This window comes from Lissotriton helveticus, chromosome 8, assembly GCF_964261635.1.
Source record: "Lissotriton helveticus chromosome 8, aLisHel1.1, whole genome shotgun sequence".
Taxonomy (NCBI): Eukaryota; Metazoa; Chordata; class Amphibia; order Caudata; family Salamandridae; genus Lissotriton; species Lissotriton helveticus.
Window position 1 is genome coordinate 491,681,334 of NC_136069.1, and position 19,255 is coordinate 491,700,588.

At 42.8% G+C, this 19,255-nt stretch overlaps 1 protein-coding gene across 1 annotated transcript in view; it reads left to right on the forward strand.

Moving 5' to 3' along the window:
• The window catches only part of LOC144772817 (olfactomedin-4-like), a 220,060-nt gene that overhangs the window by 170,464 nt on the left and 30,341 nt on the right, over positions 1–19,255 (forward strand). The window contains exon 6 of the mRNA XM_078657405.1: positions 4,671–4,824. Coding sequence (XP_078513531.1) covers positions 4,671–4,824 — 154 coding nt within the window. The remainder of the gene's footprint in view (positions 1–4,670; positions 4,825–19,255) is intronic.

The following is a 19,255-nucleotide window of genomic DNA, read 5'->3' on the forward strand; positions in this document are numbered from 1 at the left end:
GACTCAGCACGGCACAGCCAAATGGCTTGCGGCACACACTGAGTCACTTTCATTGTAATTATGGCACCCGGATCTTAATTAGATAACATGGACTATGGTCTTGACTCAGTGTAAATTGGATAACATCCATGATGAGTCCTCTCAACAACATCACAACACAGTCTAGACTGGGCTCCCCAATACAATCGCAAACAGACCCAATGAGATACTTGGGTATACAATTCCATTGTCATACAGATGTAGTCAACTGTGAAAACTATGAGACGCCTATGAGTAGAATAGCAACCATTATTGACAGATGTATACCCCTTCCCCTGAATTTGGCGGGCAGAATAGCACCGATGAAGATGGTGATTTTGTCACAATTGTTACAGCTATATATATAAAAACGAATGTATGTCTGTCTGTCTGTCTATTTGTCCTTTATGCATTACTACACCATTCACCAGATCGCCATGAAACTTTGGGAAGTTGTTGAGTACACTCCCACAAAGGTTTCTGGCATAATTTTTTTTTAAATATCGGCCCTCCAGGGTCCTCATAATCTTTCGAATTTTACGCACCAGAAGGAAAAACAATAAATCGTGTATCCACAAGCACTCGAATAAATAAATAGAATTAAAACACCATTCATCCGATCGCCATTAAACTTTGGGAAGTTGTTGAGTACACTCCGCAAAGGTTTCTGGCATAAACATTTTTTAAATATCGGCCCCCCAGGGCCCTCATAATCTTTAGAATACCGATGTACGCACAAGACGGAAAAACAACAAATCGTGTATCCACAAGCACTCGAATAAATAAATAGAATTAAAACAACATTCATCCGATCGCCATGAAACTTTGGGAAGTTGTTGAGTACACTCTCGCAAAGGTTTCTGGCATAAAACATTTTTAAATATCGCCCCCCCAGGGCCCTCATAATCTTTTGAATTGTACGCACCAGACGGAAAAACAACAAATCGTGTATCCACAAGCACTCGGATAAATAAATAGAATTAAAACACCATTCACTCGATCGCCATGAAACTTTGGGAAGTTGTTGAGTACACTCCCACGAAGGTTTCTGGCATAATTTTTTTTTAAATATTGGCTCCCAGGGCCCTCATAATTTTTCGAATACTGGTGCACGCAGCAGACGGAAAAACAAAAAATCGTGTATCCACAAGCACTCAAATAAATAAATAGAATTAAAACAACACTTTGAAATTTTTCCATATTAAAATGAATAAGTTTCAATAAAAATGACACAATGTAAATTGAATGTTATCATAACGAGTTTCCTTGAATTTCCTTTCTTCGGAGATCGCAGCAACGCGCGACGGGTAAGCTAGTTTATTTATGAATATACTAGTGCCACTGAACTGTAGCTTCTTTGGCACGCTCCTTAGGAAACTCACCTGTGCTGGAAATCGGACACATATTAGTCTGAAAAGGCTTCAAAAGTCTTACAAACAGTGTGGATTTGTGTCTCCCAACTTCAATGCACACTACTTGATAGCCCAGGCACAGTTTGCAGCACACTGGTTTCACAACATGAGACAAGCACCACAAAGGGGGCAGTAAATGGACCTGGCAGACCCATACCTACTTGAAACGGTATTGTTAAAACTTCCTACTTGACCTAGGTGAAGTCCACACTGTGCACTGTACTATGCGGACAAGGGCCAGACTGAAGCAGATGTGTAAGGTGAGGACATGCCCTTAAAATACAACCATAGAGGGGCAATGACGCAAGAAAGACATATGGTTAAGAACCTAAAATCAAGTTCGTTTTACAGATTAGGAGACCTATACAAAGTAAAATAATTGTCCTCCAGGACCGAACATTTGTGCAAAATGGAGCTTCTCCTCCCTCAATGTCTTTTATTACCAAAGATTAGAAGAATCGATCAGGCATGCGTTTCCAACCTTTCCACATGAACCAGAGGGAGGGAACGTCCTGACCCTGGTAGTTGCAGGACCAGCCCTTAGAAAGCTTGTCACCTTGATGTTTAATGTGGTACTGAGAGGCGTGAAATCTAAAGATATCAGAGCCAGAGACCACTAGTTGAAGGATATGGAAACTGAAATTTCGCGTGAGCAATAGGAATTCTGCTGCGAGCAAAGTAAACAAGTGTCTATCACTGGTTGGCATAGATTATGTCACTATAAGTACATACACTGGAGAACAATAAATGTACTAGGTGCCAGTCTCACCTAGTACATACTGTATACACTTAGCAGAGCTCTGCCCGAACATAGTTTAGTTCTGGCAGCAACTATTTTCCATGTTAATGAGATGACAGAATTGATAATGGTGGGAGGCCCAATGCTGGCTCTCCTGGGTTATGTAAAACAAGTACCTCAAACTTGTAGAAAATGTGTGAGCAAAACCTTGCCGTTGGGAAAGAGATGTGTGACAATGACCTGGAAGCAGGTGGCAGTGGCAGCCCAGTGTAACAAGTACTCTGAGGCGTAGTGTGGAAACAATGGCTGGACCGCTTGTTCCGCATTATGCTGTGATGTACCAGTATATTATATACCCTGACTGCATGTTAAACTGATGGAATATTAAAAATAAAGGGCCATACGTATCAAAATCCTCATTTGCGATTCTTAAATAGCTATTTTTTGTGAATCGCTATTTGAGAATCGCAAAATGCTATGTATGTAGGATTTGCAATAAATGTTGCGAATCCTACATATTCCTTAATTGCGAATCTCAAATTGCGATTCGCAATTAAGGAATACCTGCCCATTCATTCCCATGGGCCTAGAGGCCCATAGGAGTGAATGGGAAGACATTCTCAATTTGCGATTAGCAATTAGAGAATCGCAAATTGAGAATGCAATTTCAAGGGTGCAAGGGTGTCAAAAGGACACACTGTTGCACCCCTGAAATGAGAATGGGTGCACATGTGGGACACATACATGCCCTTAAGGGCATGTATGTGCTTCACATTACTCTTTGGAACATGCAAAAAAGTGAATTTTTCAAAGAAATCGCAAATTACCACCAACTTGAAGTTGGTGGTAATTTGCGATTCCTTAAGGCCAAATTGCACTTTTTTGAACCTACTTACATTGCATTTAAGGAATCACAAATTTGCGATTCCTTAAATGGAAATGCAAAATAAGGAATCACAAATTTTGTGATTCCTTATTTTGCACGCAGATTTTCCTCATACATACCTCTAAGCAAAATTGCGATTGTAAACGCTGAAATTCTGCGAATTTCAGCATTGGCGATCACAATTTTGCTTGATACATATGTCCCAAAGAGTTAAAGAAAAAAATTATGTAGGCAAAATTATAAAACCTCACGTTATGCAAAATGTCTCTGATTTCGTACACAGTTTGCAGTTGAGATACTGGTTTGTGCAGTAAATGCCTCACCAAGAGACATTTTCTGCATTATCAGTCTCCTGCCTGTATCTTGCATGACTTTTTTACACGAGGTATGGCCTTGCATGAAAAAAGCCAAGCAAGATGCCAACAAATCATATGTTGCACTGAAAGTAGAATTTTGCAAACTCTTTCAGAAACAAAGTATTCGATATCACAGATTCAAATAGAGCTCTTTATGACCTAGCATTACTACTGGTCCCTTAGTGGAACGATGTAAGTGTTACTGTCACTTACTGTTAACCCAGCTCTTAACATTTTAACAAGGCTCCCCATTAGTTCAAAAGGGAGAGCACAAAATCTCAGTGAACTTAATTCTACTCTAGTGCCTGCGGGTAAATGATCCACATGACTTCGAAAATGCCTTCACACTACATTCTTCCCACTTCGTACCAATCCAACAGAGCCAATACAATATTTGTGGTCTGATAAAGTATGGTGAAAGGGTACCCCATCACAAGTGTAAGGGATATCCCATTTGTCTTATTACAAGTATATTAGAATATCATGCATTTTTTGCGGAACACTAAGACCCAAATTACTGAACAATTCATTCAAGGCTGTGTTGGGTGAATGGGAGAGAGCAGAACAGCATCATATCTATTGAGATAAGGCATTGTTTTCCTCTCTCCCTCAAAAGACACACTTCAGGCTTCCATGCCCCAAAGCGCACACCATTGTGTGATAGTGCAAGGGTGTGTGCATTCTATAAGGAATAGTTTTTGTACTGGAAGAGGAGGTGTACCATTTTTGTCTTGTATATATAAGAATGTGTAAAAAGAATTGGAGTTGTGTGGGAACACCAACACAGTGCCTATGAGACACCTACCTAGGGCTGACTAAGGCAATGCAGGAATTTGTGCTGCGTTGCGTTGCGTTACTCTGTATTTTTTGGAGCCAATCAAAGCCACACAGAATGGCTTTGTGTGCCTTCTAAAATATGACTTTCAGTTTTGCTTCGCTCCTGCACCACGTTTCTTCCTGCAAGAGCGACGCAAAACGGGTCATATATATGACCATTATTGTAGAGTTTGCAATACAAAAGTAGCGCAACGCGAAGACAAAGCATTTTTAAATCTAGACCCAAATCAGTCCATTGTGTTTATGCGTTCATCTGCTTCTCACTCACTTATTTTGGCCTCAAAGTATACAAGCATTGAAATTTTTCAAAGTCGACAGAAAATCAGTTAGTACTTCCGGTGTGCCATGCAAATAAATTACAGATCAAAAGTAGCAAGAAGTAATCTGTGATGATCAGTAATTTTAGTTGTATTTTTCTGCAGATCACCAACATGAGTGCTACAGTACAAAAGCTCGAAAGACTCGATAAAAACAACCTCCTTGCAATCCGCAGAGAAACTGTGGCTCTCAGGATGCGACTGAAGGAGTGTGAAGAAATTAGAAATGAAGGGAAAGCTCACGTGCCTGTCCCTGCGGGTAAGTCTCTTTAATTCTTTAGCACAGCAGGAATTAGGGGTAGTCTTTGGGCGAGAGAAGGAAGGAGCAGCATTCACTGATGGAGAGAACTTCCGCTGCGTCTTTCTTTGTTACAGCCGTTGCTTCCTCAGGCAGTATCCCTCTGCCGTCATTTAATATTTATAAGGCACAGCACATGCACCTATTTATGTAAATTAATCAAAAGTTTATCAGATTGCAAGTATTATAATACACACTGATGAAAGGCCCAAAAGCAAACTAAAATCATAGAAGTGAGTGCTTGAGACCGGCATCTGTTGCTGAGGAAATGTAAATTAATTAACAAGTCAATTTCTTTTAGGTATTGCCTAATCTAAATAAACAAGGTGTCATGATTTTAAGAGAAACAAGGTATTCCTAAATTTGGGATCTGGATGCAGTAGAAAAGAAAAATGTAAATGAGTAGGGACACCCATACACAAGAATGACACACACAGCTGAAAGCTCCCGTTCAAACTCCTCCGTCCAATGGCATCACTGTTTTCAGCTGCTCAGCGACCACCAATTTTCAGATAAGAAACTAGAGGAAGGTGGAAGGAGTGAAAACTGCAGAGAGTAAAGCAGGGGTTTAGAGCCATTTTCTTCTTAGAACAGTGCCAAGGGCAATAATTGTACAGGAATGTCAAATGCAAACCATGTCTACCTCTAAATGAGTTACATGTCAAAGAAGTGGACTGTCCACAAGCCAGTCTCAAGAGAAATAATGGGCCCTGTTCATGAATGGAAAAGCATAAAGGTGCTGGGTGAAATACTTACAAAAGTCTTATTCACTAGCAGGTGTGTGGGTCACATTTCAATCCCTCATTATTCATGCAGAGACCAACCATAAGCAAATCAGTCCTGGTTGGTCCAGCTCTAATAGGACCAGTCCATCCCAAACTGTCAAGCCGGGTGTGCTCTGAACAAGCAACTCCACACCAGTTGCCCTGGGGCATTAAAGGCAGTGCATAAATCATACAATTCACACGTAACATATATGCAAGTAAGACTACTTAGCAAATAATCAAACACCACTGCTAAAGATGAAAAAATAAATATACCAAGATATATAGCAGGATTTCAAAGCACATGGAACTAAGATTACCTCTCCTCAATGTTTTGCCTATTCATTAATATTTAGCTGGTTTGTGTAAAGTAAATATGGATTGAGGGTTACTCACGGGCAGTAGTGCACATCATGCTTACTGTTTCTCTCTGCAGTGTCACTCCCAATGTTTCTGCCTTCACCCCCTGTTTCCTGAACCCATTTTGTTGGTTATAGGAGTCTCTGCATCTTACCACTGCTAACCAGTGCTAAGTGCTTGTGTCCTTGTCTTAAAAACATGGTAAAATCGCCTTACATCCAATGGCCACATTTAATTTACTTATAGGTCCCTAGAAAAGAGATACTACATCTATCCAGGGCCTGTAAATTAAATGCCACTAGTGGATCTACAGCACTGATTGTGCCACCCACTTAATCAGCCTTTTAAAGCATGTGCCTGGCCTGCCATTGCTGCCTGTGTATGCGATTTTAAACTGCAATTTTGATCTGGCAAAAATAAACCTTTTACCAGGCCTAAAATTCAATTTGTGTTGCATCTAATTTGTCTTTATACAGCCCATAGGGCAGGGTGCCTTGTATTTAGAAAGGTGGACATGTACTTTTAAGTTTTACCTGTCCTGGAAGCGAAAAACTCCTAATGTTGTTTTTCACTACTGTGAGGCCCACCTCTCCCATAGGATAACTTTGGGTAACCTTTTTACATTTAATAAGTGATAACTTTTGTGTGGGAGCAGGTTGGAATGTGTTGTTTCAAGTCTGAGAGGATTGTAATGTAAAACCCTCTTTAATCATAAATTCAGATTCTATGTTACAAATCTGAAAATGCCACTCATAGAAATTTCACAATATTGGGACACTAGATAGTGTCCCCGACCTTGGCACAATAGCTGCTGCTTTTGCAGTGTTATTATCCATATTTCACCATTTTGATCATTTTTAAACCATTTTGTCGCGTTTTGTCGCCCAAAAGTCTTCAAACACTTTGCGCACACTCCTCCCTTCAACACGAAAACACGTGGGTTAATTGCCGTAGCTCCCTTTTCATGGTGCACCCTTCCTGTGGCTCACTATACATCGATGCTCCCAAACTTCCTACCCACCGCTGTTCTTTACATTTCATATCGTGCGGCTAACGTTTCAAACAGTTTTTACACATGAACATGACGAAATTAAATCCCTCGTGTGGACTAACGTGCTCTCCTCCATTCATTCAATTAATCGTCCCCTCAATATGTCACATACCTGCTTAAAAACGTCCGCATTTCTACATCTCTGAGAGAGTCTTCCTCGACATTCCACCCTCACCAGCTTGTGAAACCCAACAATCACTCCTCCTCCCAATTTATCCCTCCCATTTGCGCGGCATGATGACCTCCTGTAGCGCCCTGATTGCTCCTTACTACCTCTCGCACTACATTACCCAAAATGCATGCTAATAATAAAAAAACGTAACCAAAGTTAAAGACTCGATTTACGTGCTATTTAAAGCAATTATATGTCCCAGATTCAGCATGTTGTTTGATCAATGACCCGTTTTGATTACACCGATGTATATTTGAAAGTCATTGAGTGTGGTCCGGTGTTTAATGATGCAGCTCCAAATTACTTCTGACTCTCCGTGAAAATAAACTAAACTTGCTGCTTGAAATCAGATGTTAAATCTTGCCTGTGATTCATGGTATCTTCTTCGTAAATCGTTTTAGTTCCTTTCTTATTTGGGTGCATACCCAGTGGGGCCAGTAACTTATAGACATCATTTCATGGGTGGGATGCACTCCTTCAATGCTTCCAGTTACTCGTGTTAATCCTCAAATTACACAATGCGTGCGCAAAGGTAACGTGCCCAGCCCCAGTGGCACGTGGTACTATTAATCACAATATTGGGACACTAGATAGTGTCCCCGACCTTGGCACAATAGCTGCTGCTTTTGCAGTGTTATTATCCATATTTCCCCATTTTGATCATTTTTAAACCATTTTGTCGCGTTTTCCATCCCTTTTCTTTGTTGACCTTTTATAAACCACATGCAAGTAGATGCCAATTTTCTCTGTTTCTCATACTTCTGATGGGCCATCCGAACCTCTTTAATCAAAAATACGTGCTGAAGCAGATTTCATAAAAAAGCAGTTTATTGCAAACCCAATGCATTTCGGGCCTCTGTGGGCCCTTCGTCAGGGGTAACTGGAAAATCAATTAAACAAATATTAAGCATACATTACACCACTGTAGATCTAACATTTACTGATTTATCAATTATTTACTTGTCTAAAAACAAGGTTCAAACAATTAAATTACTCATGCTGCTGGAGATTTACACTATTCCTTATGTATATAGCTTGCTTCAATTAATGAGTCCTGGTCTGTGGTGTCAATTAACTTTACATACACCTCATCGCCTCGCAGCCCAAAAGTCTTCAAACACTTTGCTCACACTCCTCCCTTCAACACGAAAACACGTGGGTTAATTGCCGTAGCTCCCTTTTCATGGTGCACCCTTCCTGTGGCTCACTATACATCGATGCTCCCAAACTTCCTACCCACCACTGTTCTTTACATTTCATATCGTGCGGCTAACGTTTCAAAGAGTTTTTACACATGAACATGACAAAATTAAATCCCTCGTGTGGACTAATGTGCTCTCCTCCATTCATTCAATTAATCGTCCCCTCAATATGTCACATACCTGCTTAAAAACGTCCGCATTTCTCTCTACATCTCTGAGAGAGTCTTCCTCGACATTCCACCCTCACCAGCTTGTGAAACCCAACTATCACTCCTCCTCCCAATTTATCCCTCCCATTTGCGCGGCATGATGACCTCCTGTAGCGCCCTGATTGCTCCTTACTACCTCTCGCACTACATTACCCAAAATGCATGCTAATAATAAAAAAACTTAACCAAAGTTAAAGACTCGATTTACGTGCTATTTAAAGCAATTATATGTCCCAGATTCAGCATGTTGTTTGATCAATGACCCGTTTTGATTACACCGATGTATGTTTGAAAGTCATTGAGTGTAGTCCGGTGTTTAATGATGCAGCTCCAAATTACTTCTGACTCTCCGTGAAAATAAACTAAACTTGCTGCTTGAAATCAGATGTTAAATCTTGCCTGTGATTCATGGTATCTTCTTCGTAAATCGTTTTAGTTCCTTTCTTATTTGGGTGCATACCCAGTGGGGACAGTAACTTATAGACATCATTTCATGGATGGGATGCACTCCTTCAATGCTTCCAGTTACTCGTGTTAATCCTCAAATTACACAATGCGTGCGCAAAGGTAACGTGCCCAGCCCCAGTGGCACGTGGTACTATTAATCACAATAATGGGACACTAGATAGTGTCCCCGACTTTGGCACAATAGCTGCTGCTTTTGCAGTGTTATTATCCATATTTCACCATTTTGATCATTTTTTAACCATTTTGTCGCGTTTTCCATCCCTTTTCTTTGTTGACCTTTTATAAACCACATGCAAGTAGATGCCAATTTTCTCTGTTTCTCATACTTCTGATGGGCCATCTGAACCTCTTTAATTAAAAATACGTGCTGAAGCAGATTTCATAAAAAAGCAGTTTATTGCAAACCCAATGCATTTCGGGCCTCTGTGGGCCCTTCGTCAGGGGTAAATGGAAAATCAATTAACCACTTGGATGCTAAGGTGTTTTATGGCTCCGCATGCAATTTCCATTGAAATCAATGGAAACTCCATGACGAGTTACCCTTGTCATTAGCACTGAAGGGGTTAAACAAATATTAAGCATACATTACACCACTGTACATCTAACATTTACTGATTTATCAATTATTTACTTGTCTAAAAACAAGGTTCAAACAATTAAATTACTCATGCTGCTGGAGATTTACACTATTCCTTACGTATATAGCTTGCTTCAATTAATGAGTCCTGGTCTGTGGTGTCAATTAACTTTACATACACCTCATCGCCTCGCAGCCCAAAAGTCTTCAAACACTTTGCTCACACTCCTCCCTTCAACACGAAAACACGTGGGTTAATTGCCGTAGCTCCCTTTTCATGGTGCACCCTTCCTGTGGCTCACTATACATCGATGCTCCCAAACTTCCTACCCACCACTGTTCTTTACATTTCATATCGTGCGGCTAACGTTTCAAACAGTTTTTACACATGAACATGACGAAATTAAATCCCTCGTGTGGACTAACGTGCTCTCCTCCATTCATTCAATTAATGGTCCCCTCAATATGTCACATACCTGCTTAAAAACGTCCACATTTCTCTCTACATCTCTGAGAGAGTCTTCCTCGACATTCCACCCTCACCAGCTTGTGAAACCCAACAATCACTCCTCCTCCCAATTTATCCCTCCCATTTGCGCGGCATGATGACCTCCTGTAGCGCCCTGATTGCTCCTTACTACCTCTCGCACTACATTACCCAAAATGCATGCTAATAATAAAAAAACTTAACCAAAGTTAAAGACTCGATTTACGTGCTATTTAAAGCAATTAAATGTCCCAGATTCAGCATGTTGTTTGATCAATGACCCATTTTGATTACACCGATGTATATTTGAAAGTCATTGAGTGTGGTCCGGTGTTTAATGATGCAGCTCCAAATTACTTCTGACTCTCCGTGAAAATAAACTAAACTTGCTGCTTGAAATCAGATGTTAAATCTTGCCTGTGATTCATGGTATCTTCTTCGTAAATCGTTTTAGTTCCTTTCTTATATACATCGGTGTAATCAAAACGGCTCATTGATCAAACAACATGCTGAATCTGGGACATATAATTGCTTTTGATGAACTGTCATCTGATCCTTTGGGAAATCTATGCATGAAACCTGTCCACCTCACTTTGCTAACAGCTAAGTAGTTGCATTGGGACCACATGATAGCACCACTGTTTTTATCTAGTCCTGGTAACCTTACCCTATAACATTTGTTTTGAGGGCACCAAAGTCTATTTTAGACATTTGCCACTTTTTGCCACTCCCTTGCATAGCCCCCTCACATGCATTCACCTAAACAGCGTTTTCGGGTCAGAAGACCACCGACAATCAGACCCCAGGCCCATCAGGCATTACCGCGCCGGTCAGACGAGAAGCGCCCAATGATGAAGCATGACACCCTAACAAATGTATGAGGGCACCAAGATCTGACCTTCAGGTCTCCTCGCGACAGCAGTATTAGGCACTTAGTCCCACCCCTATAACACCCCCAACCTATGAGAGGCTAACCCTATTCTGATGACTGTTGTCAGGATAGGTCATCCTGGCTTAATGGTGTGGTGGGTCTGTCACCTACTTCAAAGGCACTGGCCCAGCTTACCCACAAGGAACTTCACACTAGCCTATTGTGCAGCCAGACAGACTAGGACCAGGGCAGAGAGACAGGAAATTCTAGACTGGTCTGTAGAGGAAAAGTTCTGGAACCTGCAATAAAAAGGGGACCCCCAAAACCACTCTTCAGTGCACTCCTGGACTGGTGGATCCTATAGAAAAAGGACATGATGCTGCCCTGCTGCTTGAGGCCTTCCCTTCTTACTGAGAAGGAAGACTGGAGCTGCACCCTTCATCCCAGGCTGAATTGACTCCAAGGGTTAGCTGACTGACTTCCTGTTCTGAGTTATAATCTACATGATCCAGAGGCCTCCCAACATCTGCCCAGCTTACCTGGTGCCGGGCTGCAACTGGACCTGCAACCGGGACTGCCTGAGCCCTGCTGGTCTCTTCTGGAGTGAGTTCCTGGTCCCCAATATCTACCCCTCTGGTTCTGCACCCTTGATGTGTCATCATTTGAGTTCCTTCTAGAAAAAAAGGAGAATTCCAGATGTTTTGGGCTCTTTGTGACCACGGATGGGATCATTCGAGCCACGATCTTGCCGCTTGCACTGACAGCCAACACCATGCCCTGATTAACGCGACTCTTTATGCTACAGTGACCACCAGCCACAACCGGCAATGAAGGTCTACATTTCATGCTACAGCATCCGCAGTCTGCGGGACGGCCAACATGAATCTCCAGCCATGACCGTCCACGATGCCCAACAGGATCTTCACATTTCGATGCCGGTTGCCTGTGATGCCCAGCCTTCTCTTCACGCTACAGTGGCAACTATCCGTGATGCACTCCCTGCTCCTCACCACTCCTCTTGGCTTTCTCGTGGAACTCTTTGCGCTAATCTATACAAGGCAACATTTTCAGCTCGACTAACCTAGTTCCTGCATCCAGCAAGTGCTCTATCGTGGCTGGCCTGCACTTGTGACTTTTTCCCAGTCTCACCCGACTACATAGAAGCGAGAGAGGCTTTATGCTTCTAGGAGTTATACTTACCTTAAATCATTGAAATTGCATAACTCTGGATTAAGTGAATGGATTTTTGTTGCTCTGATATCAAATAATGTTTACTCTATATTTCTAAATCGGTGTGGGATTTTACTTGTGTTGTGTTTTCACTTTATTATTTTTTAGGTGCTGCATACAAAACTTTACACAATGCCTCTAACTTAAGCCCTATTGCTTTTGTGCCAAGCTACCAGAGGGTTAAGCACAGGTTCATTTTAATTACTTTTTACAGTTCACTCTGATTAGGATTGTGGCTGTTGCTTTATTAGGGTTCTCCCATCCTTAACCAACAACCCAGTTTCTCACACTTTCATCTTGCAAATGAGCTATGGCTTCATTGTTATATGTATCTGTGATGCATATCCAGCTATCTCCGTAATGAGTGGTGTTCCATTTTCTTAATGACAGTTTGCATAAGAATGTGACTGTGTTTTAAATTTTTAAGGTTTCAGGTAGCATTTCATAGAAATGATGAGCTTTGGCTAGTTGTGTCCTTTGCTGGGCTACTCACTGTGAAGGATCTATGACTATCAATGCTGGTAAATTTTTTTGGGCAATCAATGTGAAGTGATTTTGTGTAAGCTTTTCTGTTTTCATGGGGCCACATTTTAAAGTTTCCATGACCAACCTGGCAGTCCTTTATTAGTAGAGTCTGCGGCAACTGTCTTTGATTGCTATGACACAGCACAAGCTGTGATCAATCTAACTAAGCTAATGGGGCATTATGACATACAGACATCTTCCACAACACCAGACTGATATAAATGCTGCACATGAACTAGAAAACGAAACAATGAATAGTGTAGTATGAAATCACATCTGTAGAAGTTGATGATTTTGCAAAAGGATCGCGAATGAGCCATTTGTTTTATTTCTCCTGTTCTTCAATCTTTCCACCTGTTTCAGAAATGTGTAGCATTTGGCATTACCCTAATTGACAACCCTAGTTGACAGTAAAACTGGAGTTGTAGCATTGAATATAGACAGCGAGAAATAAGCTGGTATGCAGCTCACATAAGAGTTGAGCAGTCACAATGTAGTTACTTTTCATAGGAGGGCCCGGCTGAGGTCGAGCTGGTTTTTAAATCTAGAAGGGTGAGGATTACGCCACAGAAACACACAAAAACACAAAAAATACATATACATACTGGACATCATCCTTTCAAAACGTAATAATAACTGAAAGAAGTCCAACACATTACGGCGTTCTTCTGTGTGTATGTAGTGAATACTACTGGCAGGTCATGGGGAAGAGACCAGTCTTGATTTAATCGGTGACTTATCTCTTGCACTTCATAAACAAAGGATTACAAAAAGGCAAAAATATTTTACTATGGGCAGATGCAGCTAAAAATCATTAGTGGAATGTTTGAATTAATGTCAGTCTATGATAATAATTCTGAGCTCCCTATCAGTCCATCATTTTATAGTTTGTGTGTGCTATAGAAACAGGGCTGTCTGTATGACCTTGTGCCTTTTAACATTGCCAAACAATAGCTACTAGCCTATGCTTTCCCTCTTAATCTTTGCTGTACATTGGAACTCACTATTTAGTAAATGTAAGTCCCTTTTAAACGGTGGCTAAAGTGTGCTTCTGGCCTGGAAAGTTTAATGACACGTGTGGGTTGCAGTGTACATTTACACCTTCCACAACATTGCTAAATAATACATGTCTGCCAGGAGTACCACTGTGCAGTTTACATGCAATGCAGTGGCACATAATAGGGGAAATGCTTTTGGTATGTATAAAAATCGTATTTTTTATGTGTTCATACGTCATCCCTAAAGTATACCTCATAACCCCTTATACTAGGTGCTGATATATGAACATCTGTCGTACAATATATATTGGGGTAGGTGTGCCCTCACAGTGAAATAAAATCCAAATGTTGATTCACTGTGTAGGTCTAGTGCACCTGTCTATAAGTAATCTTAGATTGGATTAAAATCTTATTTCCCTAGCTCTGCTAAGGGAAAGCCTAGTAACATTTCTCAAGGTAATTTTCTACTAAGATTTTAACATTTGATTTGATTTGATGCTGAAATTGGATTTTTGATAATCTAAATAGAAAAGTGCAGTTTGGGCTGCGTGCTTTGGGCTGCCTGAGCAAGAACTGGCATGGAAACAGGTCAGCCACCCATCACACCACCAGAGCTGGAATACACATCATTGGATTGGCTGGGACAGTTGCCAACCCTGGCTCTGGAGCAGTGTCCTGTCTCTGAGACCAGGAAAAGCTATTTGGCATTAACTGCTTGTGAGAAGTTGGCCTGGCATATGCTGTCCACTATTCTAGTGGACAACTTTCACCAGTCCAAACGACCCCTTATTGATGGTAGGTTAAAGAAAATCTTTATAGAAAGCTATCCTAGTGGTAGCTGTGGAGAGCAGCCTTCAGACTAATTTACCAGTCTATAATCTTGTGAATGACCAAATGAAAGGAGAACCACACCAGGTATATATATATAAAATATATGTATTTATTCTAAACACATCCCTCTAGTCTCTTTATGAGGCTAGAGGCAAAATTACATAAGGAATACTTAATAGCACACGGTAAATTAGCACAATATACGTTGAGCCCTAGGGGCGTGCCAAACCATCCTTACTAATATTATAAAGAGAGAGCCCAAACCTTTGAGGCGGGTAATCTCAGTAACCACAGCACCAATCACAACACCCAATACAGCGTTGGAAAGGGCAGTTGCAGCAGAAGGACATAGGCTATGCAGACGGCAGCCATATACATTAATTTATTTTTTTAATTGTTTTTATTAACTTTTCAAGAAACAGTGCAGACATACAATTGTACCGTAGGACACCATATACATTTGAAAGGTAAAAGAACCGTGCCAGCAAAGTAGTCCCTTGTGGGCATTTCTGTGTTGTGTTGTGGGCGTGGGCTGGGGGCGTGACTAACGCTGGGGGCGTGTGGTACGGCCATCACATCGTGGGCTGTAGGTGTGTGCTGGGGGCGTGACAAACGCTGGGGGCATGTGTCCGCCCTTCTTGCCATGTGAGTCGTACATACAAGCGCCAATTACATGGCTGCGCAGCATCAAGGGGCACGCTGGGGGCGTGAGAAACGCTGGGGGCGTGTGTCCGGCCTTCATGCCATGTGAACGCAATTGTGCCGCATCAAGGGGCACGCTGGGGGCGTGTGCTACGTTCCGTCCTTCATGCCATGTGGGTCGTACATTAATCAGAAGATCGTCTGCTGTGGCCGTGTGCTGGGGGCATGACAAACGCGTTCAGCTGGAGGCCTGGTAAGTAACATTACTACAGCCTCTCCTGCGCTCTGTTACTGAACTCTCTCATTCAATGAAATTAGACGCGCCTGGTACCATCAACCAGGGCTCTAGCCGGGCTCAGGCGGCGGATCAGTACACTAATTACACGTACCTGATAACATCAACCAGGGCTGCAGCTGGGCCTCAAGCAGGGGAACACGCGCCTGCTAACATCAAACAGGCCTGCATCTGGGCCTCAAGCGGGGGAACACGCAAATGAGCGTGTCTGCGGGTACAATTACTGCAGCCTCTCCTACTCGCTGTCACTGAACTCTCTCATTAAACGGATTTACCTGCGGCTGAAAACTCTCTCATTCAACGACATTACACGCGCCTGTTAACATCAACCAGGGCTGTAGCCGGGCTCAGGCGGCGAATCACTACACCAATTACACGCGCCTGCTAACATCAACCAGGGCTGCAGCTGGCCCTTCTCCGTCCCTATTCTAATGAAACAAAAAATGTTGGCTACCGCGAGATTTTTTAATAAATTGCCCTTGTCAAATACACACATTACACACATTCTATTTCATACCCGGACAACGTCGGGACGGGCTGCTAGTATATCAATAAAGTGGTATAAGAACCACGACTTGTATAGATAGAAGGCCTAGAGCCTTTAGATCTGCTGGGGCCACCCGGAACCACCCACAGGAGTGACACAGGGGTCCCACGGGGGACGTGAGCAGTGTCTAAACACAATCGCGAATCACCATTAACTTCTATGAGAAAGTCGTGGTTGGAAATTCAAAGATAAAGTACACTTAGAAGACGAGTTGGAGCAAACCCCTTTATAACTAAGAGTTTCTAGAGTTAACACCCATGGGAGCACCGGAGTACTTAAGTTACCTCACCCAGGCAAGCCAGGTGCATAGGTGTCTTTTTGTGTCAGGTTTCGTCGTCGTTTTCAATGGCGATCTGCTGCAAAGTGCTGCTGGCGTCCAAGTGGAAATTGTCCGGAAGGATCCAAGCCTGGATCGGAGGTTTGAAGAACCTGAAAGCAGAGGGGACAGAGTCTGGGTCACTTGCAGGCGGATGCCCACCGATGTCGGGTGATTTCAGGTGAAGAAGGTGAAGCTTGACTCTTCAGCCACGAGGTCCCGGAGATGTCGACGATGACCAGGAGCTGGATTCGAGCTGTCCCATAAAGGATGTCAAGCGCTGCAGTATTGCTGCCCAGATTGGACCCAACAAGCTTTGGCAACAGCATCACACGCAGAAAGCAAAGGTAGGCTTTGATGCAAACCAGCAAGGTCTGGGTGACTCACCACTTGGTAGGGAGTCAGGGCATGTCTGGAGCAACCAGGGAAGCCCAAGGAAAATCAGAATGGCCTTCATGGAGCCCCAACAGTCAACGGACCAGGGATGGCGAAGGAGCCTCAAGCGGAAATGCAAGAAGCGGGCTCATGGAACACTCATGGAGTGTAGGCCCGTAATCTTCAGTATAAATGATGCTCGGGGCTTGGGCTAAAAGTAACCCAAAGCACAACTTTGGGAAAGATCGGGAAGTTACTGCACTTAGCAAATGTGCACGGTGTCAGGAGTTCCGGTTCCACATCACTCTTGAGGGCTGGGGGTCTCAGCTTTGCTGGGGACTTTGGTTGGCCTTAGAGAAGTTTGGAAATCCTCTTCCTGGGCTGCAAGTACTTTGGAGTCTGGCTGGAACTTCGGAGATGCAGACCGGCAAATGCTTTGTTGGTGCCTGTTTGAACAGGGGAGTCACTCATTGACCCCCAAGGGAGATTCTTCCATCCTTTAATCTTAAGTAGAGCATCAAAGTTCCAGGATTCAGTTTCAGAGTTTCATCCAGGTGTAATCTAAAGTCCTGTTGCCAGGGGTCCCTTACTGATACTAAGAAAGGGGGTTGACCATTCTCTGGGGACCCACCTATGGGAGGGTTTGGAAAGAGGGGTGGTTATACCTATTTCCTTTGTATATTTTCGCACCAGAGCAGGGGCTGAGCGTCCCTGCTACCAGTTTGAACTGGACTATGCACAGGGACACCAAATGTTCCCCCAGTGCAGATTTTCTGGCACTCTCAGAGTGCCCCCACCCAGCCACAATACACTAAAGCCTGTTTGGGAGGTGGTTACACCTCCCCGTGACAGGAAACCTATTGTCCAGGCCTCCCCTGCTGGAGTTTCATCCAGCAGCAGGAGGTCAGGCGCGTGTCTCTGGCTGCAGCATCCATTTTGTGATGCGGGGGCTCGTTTAAACTAATACCGGGCAGACCAGTGTGTACATGTCTCTCCCTCTAGAAGGGTGGAATACTACCCCCGCCACCAGGACTGGCGGGGGTAGGATTCGAAAGTGTTTGACACCAAACACGACATGTTTTGATGCAGCCATTCCAAAGTTAGCATTTACCACAGGGTTATAATGCACTTAAGAGAATATGTTCTGGCTGCATCACAGACCAGCCTCAGAGAATAGGTTCCGAAAAGCTGCAGAGGGGTCCTGCTCATGCATGGGCACCCTCTCACACAAAACAAAGCCCTTTGTCTTCAGGATTGATAAGGCCTGCCATAGGAGTGACTGATAGGTTTATATGTGTCAGTGATTAAAGGTAGATATAGGCAACCCATATCTTAGTATGGGGTGCATGCACCACCTTACCCAGGCTGCAGTAGCAGACCTGTGATGTCATTTTGGAAGGCTGCCCAGAGGTGGCATAATACATGCTTCAGCCTCTGGTAGGCCTCTGAGGTACATATGCCCTTAGTACCTAAGGTACTATATATTAGCGACTCACAAGGGTACCCTAGTATCCAAACTGGAGTGTACCTAAAGTAAAATCATTTTAGAGAAGCAGCTAGGCTGGGGTCCTAGATAGCAAGGCCCAAGCCAGACTAAAGTCGAAAAACAGTGAAATACCAGCAAAAAGTGGGGGTAACCATAGTAAGAAGATCCTACTCTCCTACACTGCTGACCACTTAGCAAGAATTAGCTATCTGAGTGTGGACAGGAATATGTGACAGAACAAAGAGCAGCTTTATACACTATCACTGACTAAGAAATACCAAAGAGGGTTTCCACTACTCATTCCGAGGACCCTCATAGAAAGGGAGGCTTCAGTCACAGGAGGAGGCAAAACCAGTTTTGACACTGTCAGCTGGGAGGAGAGTCCACCTAATTAGGGGAATGACTTAGGGACTAAGGGCTAGATGCATCAAGAAACCATTTTGTAATTTCCTAATTGCGAATCCTTGCGATCTGATGAGATGATTTGTCATCCAAACAAGTTAAAAGTATATCTTTACAATTCAACACCACCTTGCTAGTAAAAGCCTCAGGATCCACATTTTCTCATTTGAGTGCATAACCATTTTGTCTGCTCAGAGAAATATTTTCCACAAAGTGGTTAGCATCTTCTCTCTTATTGACACTCTTAATATTCACCTTCACACCGATACTAATAGGAAAGTGGTAGCTTAATGCTATGTCATGTATGGTAAAATCTTTTAGACAAGCGAAAAATCTACTCGAGACTAATACATAGTCAATAGTGGAAAAGGTGCCTCGACCATTAAAAGTGGACTGGAAAGGAACCATGGGTACACATAAATCATTAACAAACCCAAAATCAAATGTAAACATAATGTCATTCAGGAGGTCGCCATAAGGTGGGTGTGGGAAATGTGAAATACTAGAACCCTTTTCATACGCTATGCAGCATACCCCATTGTTCATGTACTAGCACACAGGAGAATTAAAATCCCAGCCCCAGA